Source organism: Microtus ochrogaster, chromosome 4, assembly GCF_000317375.1.
Source record: "Microtus ochrogaster isolate Prairie Vole_2 chromosome 4, MicOch1.0, whole genome shotgun sequence".
Taxonomy (NCBI): domain Eukaryota; kingdom Metazoa; phylum Chordata; class Mammalia; order Rodentia; family Cricetidae; genus Microtus; species Microtus ochrogaster.
This window is the reverse complement of record NC_022011.1, coordinates 52,398,687-52,406,602: the sequence shown is the minus strand read 5'-3', so window position 1 is coordinate 52,406,602 and position 7,916 is coordinate 52,398,687. Positions and strand designations below refer to the sequence as shown.

Here is a 7,916-nt window from a genome sequence, read left to right as displayed (position 1 = left end):
CCCATAATAGATACAAAGTTGGATTTGGACCTGCATGTTTTTGTGGATTTTGAATCAAAATATGTGACTTTAAAGGTAGCAGAGGTGTAGTCTATAGACAGGCTTTGAAGCATGGAGTCGCACCTTGGCTTCTATAGGAAAATATCTGACATTTATGAAGAGCAGTAGAAGGGTGTGTAAGGAGGGAAGGGATGTGCGTTTGAGATTTGAAAAACTAAATTTCCTGTAATGGATAAATAAGTCATAGACACCATTCAACTAAATAATAAAGTTATAGAACTGCTATAATATTTTCAGTGGAAACATGTGCCCAAGACTAGGTTACCCTAGAATAGGCAAAGAAGCAGCTGCTTGTACCATGTGTGACTCTGTGGGGCTCAGTAATCCTCCCTAGGTTTTGGGCCCATGGGGCTTACTAGGCCACTATCATATCTATCTTCCTGAAGCCAGCCTTCTCTGTTTTTATCAGGATGTCAATATTTTGTTTGTGGTCTCGGGGCTGCTGCATGTATACCAACAGAAGATCGACAGCTTGGAGGATACGTGCCTGTTTCTCACACATCCTGGGGAAATGGTGGGGCAGCTGGCAGTGCTCACTGGAGAGCCCCTAATGTTCACCATCAAAGCCAACAGAGACTGCAGCTTTTTGTCCATCTCTAAGGCCCACTTCTATGAGTGAGTCACCTTGTTCCCTTCTCTGATCCACTCTGAAATGCAGAGGCACTTTCTATGCCCTTCTCTGTCCTGCTTACCTGTGTCCTGGATCCCTGAGGGCTCTCAGGATTAGACCTACCGCTGCGCTTAGCTGGCTCTTTAGCTAGGTGACTGCATACATTCGTACCATACACAGGCTCAGTCATTCAGAGAACCTCTTGACTTGTGCTATCTGACATATGCTGCTTTCTCTATCGGAGTGCGGCTCTGGTACCAGGGCAAAGCTCGAGGATAGTCAGAGGGTGAAGAGGAATTGCCTCATATGGTCGTCAGGACTCCATTCTTGTTCTCTTTCTCTTCGCTCCTCTGGCCTTGACATGGCCTTCCCTACAAATCTATGTAGGATGTGTGTGTGTGTGTGTGTGTGTGTGTCTGTGTGTGTGTGTGTGTGAGACTACATGTCCTTGTCCACATGTTTGAGTGCGTCTATATGGTACTGTCTGTGTATGCATGTCTATGTTCCTCTATGTGTGTCTATATGTCCTTATGTTTCTCTATGAGCTTTTGGGTTTTACTTTTAAGATTTATTTATTACGTATATACCCTGCAGGCCTGAAGAGGGCACCAGATCTCATTATGGATGGTTGTGAGCCATCGTGGTTGCTGGGAATTGAACTCATGACCTCTGGAAGAGCAACCAGTGCTCTTAGCCTCTGAGCCATCTCTCCAGCTCTCTGTGAGCTTTTGTGTATATGTGTGTTTGCATATCCTTATCTATGTCCACATTCGTATCCATGTGTACATATAGATATCTTTGTCTATGTATATACATGTCTGTTTCTGTGACCTGTTTACATATTTGTGTCTATGTGTACATTTGTTACATATCTTTACCCATGTGTATCTCTATGTATCTTATACTGAATGTCCTTGTCTAGATGTATGTGGTTGTATGTGCAAAAAAACTCCTGATAGAAGTATTTCTCACTCTGCAGACATGGTCCAGCAAATGTCCTAGAGACTCTCATCCAGTCTTGGGGATAAAATTATATTCAATTAACTTCTCTGAAGCTATCATCATCTAGTATTTATCTTACTACCCTGGGATGGTGAAGGGACTCCATTCCCTCCATTTTGTAGTACCTGAGGCAATGCTCTGTTTTTCTGTTTCTTATAGACTGGCAACTCCATCTCTCCTGTTAGTTGGCCAAGGTCTGGAGTCCCTCAGCCTTGGTTCTTTCCCTCCCAGCCCTGGAGCTACCACGATAACCTTGTTGCCCTGCCTTCCACTGTCTGTCCACATACAGTCACCAGAGAGATGACAGTGTTCTTGGGTCAGAACCTAAGCACTCTGTACCCACCCATGGTAGACTCCATGCCCTTCAGGTTCAAAGTCCCTTGAAACAACTTTGCTAGCATTGGGATACCTCATTGTATTTGCTGTTGCTTATACTCATGGGTTTGAGTATGTGGTGGGTGGAATCTTGCTGCCAAAACCTGGAACTTACATGCAGCCTGTGTTCAAGGGACTTTCATAGAGTGGACAGTCCTATGGGTGGCCTTCTCCTATTCCACCAAATCCATTGTCCCTGTGCAGCTAAGAGCAGATGGCTGCTTAGGCCCCATTCTGTCTCAGCCCTTAGTGTCTTTCTCTCTCAAAGTAAGCATCAAGAGTCCTTGTGCGATAGGCGGGGTTAAAGGTTCTGCCTGCTCTCAGTTGTCGTGACTCTGTGTGAGGAGTGGGTGTAGCAGGACTGAACTGAAGATTGGGAGGTGAGAGGAGGCCTGATGGAACGGAAATGACTTGAGATCACATGACAGGATCATGAGGAAACGGCCAGATATCGTCCTGGGTGTGGCACACACAGTTGTGAAGAGGATGTCCTCCTTTGTACGGCAGATTGACTTCGCTCTAGACTGGATGGAAGTAGAAGCTGGGCGTGCCATATACAGGTGAGGTTCACACATGTGTAGTGTACAAAGGAACCCACAGATAGTATATAGAGGGGCCCAAAGGTGTGCACTGTTCAGAGGCCTGCAGGTGTCTCCATCACTGGGTCTACCTATTGATGTATAGTGGCATTGCTAATAGACAAGGCTCCATACCTGTGAAGGCTGTACAATGAAAAGAGGAAGTTTCCTCATCCACTCCCCCTCCTCTGGCACCCATAGTGACATTCTTTGATGTCATCCTGGGTTCAGTGCATATACACAGACACAAAAGCATTTTCAACAAACATCTTCCCATGTGCATACATATAAACCCAAACCATCCTTTCCAGACCCGAGAGCCATCTGAAGCGGCTTTGTAAGGTGCTGCTGTGCTAACTGGGCTGCCTTTGGTGACTTTGCCTCTGCTCAGGTCACAGACAGACCTAGATTATAACTATCAATATTTATTGGCACTTCAAATTTAAGTCAAGAAAAAGTTAAAATTGTTTGAAGTGGTGGTAAATACATGTGTTAGCACAAATATTTTAAAGTAAAAAGTAATTGCATTTTTGAAATTATTTACTTTCTTATTTGAGACAGGGTCTCACTATGTAGCCTTAGCTGACTAGGAAAGTACAGCTGTAGACCAGGCTGGCTTCTGTCCCCAAGTGCGGGGGTTAAAGGCTTGTGACACCCCTGCCTGGGAAAGTAACTGTACTTTACAAACTAAAAAAATTACCCAGAAGTCTGTGTTCTTTTAATTTGGCTGTGGTGAAGCTGGTTCTGTGAGCAGCTTAGGCTGGTGAGCTGAGCACTTTTGCGTCTCTGCAGGCAAGGGGACAAGTCTGACTGCACATACATCGTTCTCAGTGGCCGGCTGCGCTCTGTGGTCCGGAAGGATGATGGGAAAAAACGCCTGGCAGGGGAATATGGCCGCGGAGACCTTGTTGGTGTGGTAGGTGCCAGCTGTCCTTTTTGCTCTCCATGGTAGTCTGGACCCTGCCTGCCTGGAGAGGAGGAAGCTTGAGTGACCTGCAGGAGATAGCCATCCCCCCTCCCCCCGCTGGCCTGTCCTTGTCTAGAGCCCTAGGTTAGCCTTCAGGGAGCTCCAGGATTCTGGTCCCTTGTTTCTGGTTGCTTCTTTGTGCCCAGCCAATGCCGAAGCCGCCGAAGCCATGGTGAATAGTGTCCAGAAGGACTTGACTGAGGGTAACTAGCAGCGTATCCTAGCTTCCCAATGCTGCCTACATGGACAAAGTTTCTCTGTCTTGGTCTGCTACTGATCAGCCCCAGGATGTTGTGGTGTTGGGCTTGTAGAGCAGTATAGGACAGTGAATTCCAGCTTGCATGTCTGACTTCTACTGTTTGTTTTTCTTAACTTTCTTACTGTAACCCAGGTAGGCTTGGAACTCACCATAAGATTTGAGCTGGTCTAATTGTGATGAATCTATTGCTTCAGCATCCTGTGTTTGGATTATAGGTTTTTAAAGCAGTAAACCTATATGGATTAGCACAAAAAGATGTATTAATGTGCATGGTGTTTTGCCTGTAGATATATTTGCATGCCTGGCGCTCATAGAGTCTTGAAGAGGGCATCAAAGTTTACAGTGGTGTCACACACCTTTAATCCCAGAAGGTTAGTGTATCTCTGTGAGTTCTAGGCCAGCCTGGGCTAGAGTTTAAAAAGGAAAGGAAAAAAAGAGAGCATCAGAGTCCCTGGAACTGGAGTTATAGGTATTTGTGAGCCATTTTGTGGGTGCTAGGAATCAAACTCAGGTCATTTGGAAGAGCAGCCAGTGCTCCTTTGTCTTGTTTTGTTTTGTTTGTTTTTTAGACAGGGCCTCACTGTGTAGCTTTGACTGCCCTAGACTCATGCTGCAGCTAGTACCCTTAACCATGGAGCCGTCTCTCTGCCCTAAGCACAGATGTACTTTATAAACAAACAAAAATTACTTACAAGGCTATATTCTTTAGTTTGTTTCGTTCTGGAGTCTGGTTAGCTGTTTTTTGTACCCTGACTATATCCTGATCACCCAGCCACCCGCACCCCTTCCCTGCTTCTCCTTTGAGACAAGGCCTCACTGTGTAGTCCATTGTCTTCAATTTCTGTTGCTGTAGTAAATCACCCTGACCAAAAACAATTTGTGGAGGAAAGGGACTATTTCTCTTATAATTCCAGATAGCAAGCCGTCAGTGAGGCAGAGGACATGGAGTGCTGCTCACTGACGCGATTCCCCAGGACTTGCTCACCCCACTTTCCTATACGTCCAGGACCACTTTCTGCTTGTAAAGAAGTTTTAGACTGCTATTTTAGGAAGCTCGGGGGCTTTTTGCTACTTGATAACAGGTCTTAGAGAAGCCTCTTGGTGTTGGCAAGCATGTGCCAATGGCCACTTCCTCTGTGCAGCCCCATTCCAGTGTTACTCCCACCTGGCAGCCTCCCACTGCGCTCCGCCTCGCAGTGGCTCTTCCATGTCAGAGTCTGGGACTCCCTGACCTTAGGGCAGCCATGTTGTGTGCGGCCTGTGAGTCTAGATGCAGACTCCTACTTGGGAGCTCTCATAACGGTCAGAAGCGGAAAAGGAGTCTTGCTCCAGGAGTCCATGATCCAGGACTCCTTTAGGCTCTGAGGGATGCATCTGATGATGCCCCCTAGTGGAGGGGAGTGTGTTCCTTAGAGGCATTTGTATCTGGAGGGTGTTCAGGGTTCCCTGAGACAGCCGCTTCCCATGTCTGAGAACTCTTGAGGTTGCTAGGAGTGCTTGTGGCTTCTAGAACATCCGAATAATTTGGACAGCAGTCACACGTGAGATCTCACCAGCTTCATGCAGCGTAAAGGCTTGGCTAGGTCATTTTGTTCCTTTTCGTGCTTCCTGACCATACAGTTCCTCTAGGCTGCTGTGCTGGCTACCTTTATGTCACCTTGACCCAGCTATAGTCATTTTAGAAGGGGGAACCTCAATTGAGAAAATTCCCCCCCAGACTATGGGGCATTTTCTTGATTGCTGATTGGTGGTGGTGGGGACCAACTCACTGTGGGTGGTGTAAGAAAGTGGGATGAGCAAGTCAGAGGAGCAAGTCAGTAAACAGTGATTCTCCATGGCCTCTGTTTTAGTTCTTGCCTCCAGGTTCTTGCTCTGTTTGATTTCCCTCAGTGATAGACTGTTACCTAGAAGTATGAGATGAAATAAGTTCTTTCCTCCCAAAGGTGCTTCTGGTCATTGTATTTATCACAGCAATAGACACTCTGAGCCAACTTCTATCCACCTGACTTGCACGTACACTTGCCTGTATTTCAGGTTTGGTCAGTCTGGCCTTCTGGAACCTTGACTGATTTATGAGACCTCAGAGTTTGGCTCTTCTTCCTTAGGTGGAGACACTAACCCACCAGGCCAGAGCAACCACAGTGCATGCCGTCCGGGACTCAGAACTGGCCAAGCTGCCAGCAGGAGCTCTGACATCCATCAAGCGCAGGTACCCACAGGTAAGGGTGGTGCACAGCCCCTGTTCTAGCTGCATTTCTGGCCCAGGTAGGATTTCATCAAGTGCACATAGATGTTGTAAGGAGATCCACTTGTTTGTTCCTGGCCACTCAGCCCCAAAATAGTCACACAGAAACTATATTATTTAAAACACTGCTTGGCCAATGACTCTAGCGTGTTTCTGGCTAACTCATATCCTAAACTAATCTATCTCCATTAATCTGTGTATCGTCACATGGCTGGGGCTTACCAGGTAAAGTTCCATTCAGAATCTGTCACAGGAGCGCAGTGGGGGCTACATGACTTCTCCTTAACTCCTCCTTTTTTTCTCCCAGCATTTAATTTAGTTTTTCCCGTCTACCTCTATTCCCTGCACAGGCCCAAGACAGTTTATTAACCAATGATATTCACCACATTCATAGGGGAATCCCACATCACACAGATGTACTGTGGAACAGGTGGGTGGAAGGTTGTAAAAGTGACACAAGAGGTCATACTCTCAGACAGGGGATTTTTATCTGTTGCTGTATGACACTATTCCTGGGGAAACATGAACAAAAACCAGACTTACCTCAGATATGGAACTGATATAGACTAAAGGAAGAATGCCACCAGAGTGCAACTTGATGAACCCAGTGAGTTTCGTTGGGGTTGCTTACAGGAGCATGGTGAGGGGTTACTTCAGAGTATGGTGAGCAGAAATGTCCCAAAGACAGCTCCATCATGGGTGATAGCTCACAATAGCTGGAAGCATGCAGCTCACTGCACAATTCACAGGCAGCTCAGAAATGTTGGACGGAGTCTTTCCCAGATAGACCAGACGACCTGAGCCTCTCAGGCAGCTCTGCTGATCTGAGAGTGTCTTTCACAGACTTTACTGCTTATGTATGCTTCTACATAGAGGAGACTTGGGTATTTGGTAAGTTTCAGGAATGTGCTGAAGCCTTTAAGTAGTTTACTTCCTGAACTTGAAGGGTTCCCTGTAGCATAGATTAACAACCTCCCTTTAGAATATCCTGTGTCTTAAGGGGCTTCCTGTAAGGTGGAAGGTGTTATATAGGAGGAAATTGCTACACAATATCTGTAACTTAGGATAGCGACTTAAATAAAGAGAGCTTTGGTATCCACCATGGTAGAAGAGGGGTACTTAGGCCCTTCTCTGAGCTGTTAGTCAGCTTCCTTTTCTGGTTGTCCCCCCTGACTGTGAGTGACAAGGTTGCCACAGGAGAGAAGGGGAAAACCTACACTCTGGCCTAAAACCCAGAGAACCCCATGGTGGTGCTCCCAGTCAGCATTCTGCTCTTAGTTTTGATGCTTTGTTTGTTTTTTGAGACAGGATTTCTCTGCTCTGTCCCTGGAACTCTCTTTGTAGACCAGGCCAGTCTTTTTTTTTTTTTTAAATATTTATTTATTATGTTTACAATATTCTGTTTGTGTGTCTGCTTGCAGGCCAGAGGGGGGCACCAGACCCCATTACAGATGGTTGTGAGCCACCATGTGGTTGCTGGGAATTGAACTCAGGACCTTTGGAAGAGAAGGCAATGCTCTTAACCACTGAGCCATCTCTCCAGCCCCAGGCCAGTCTTTTTTTTGTTGTTGTTGTTTGTTTTTTCGAGACAGCATTTCTCTGTGGCTTTGGAGCCTGCTCTGGAACTAGCTCTGTAGACCAGGCTGGTCTCGAACTCACAGAGATCCACCTGTATCTGCCTTCCAAGTGCTGGGATTAAAGGCGTGTGCCACCATCGCCCGGCCCCAGGCCAGTCTTGAACTCACAGAGATCCACCTGCCTCTGCCTTCTGTGCCACCACCACCCCACTGTCCTTAGTCTTTTTTTTTTTTTTTTTTTTT

The 7,916-nt window shown here is 46.4% G+C and overlaps 1 protein-coding gene across 2 annotated transcripts in view; it reads left to right on the top strand.

The window, feature by feature from the left end:
• Pnpla7 (patatin like phospholipase domain containing 7) overlaps positions 1–7,916 on the top strand; it is a 77,692-nt gene that overhangs the window by 36,205 nt on the left and 33,571 nt on the right. For both annotated transcript variants that reach the window (XM_026778891.1, XM_005346358.2), the window contains exons 16-19: positions 470–675; positions 2,476–2,607; positions 3,418–3,541; positions 5,957–6,070. In XM_026778891.1, the coding sequence (XP_026634692.1) occupies positions 470–675; positions 2,476–2,607; positions 3,418–3,541; positions 5,957–6,070 (576 nt within the window). The remainder of the gene's footprint in view (positions 1–469; positions 676–2,475; positions 2,608–3,417; positions 3,542–5,956; positions 6,071–7,916) is intronic.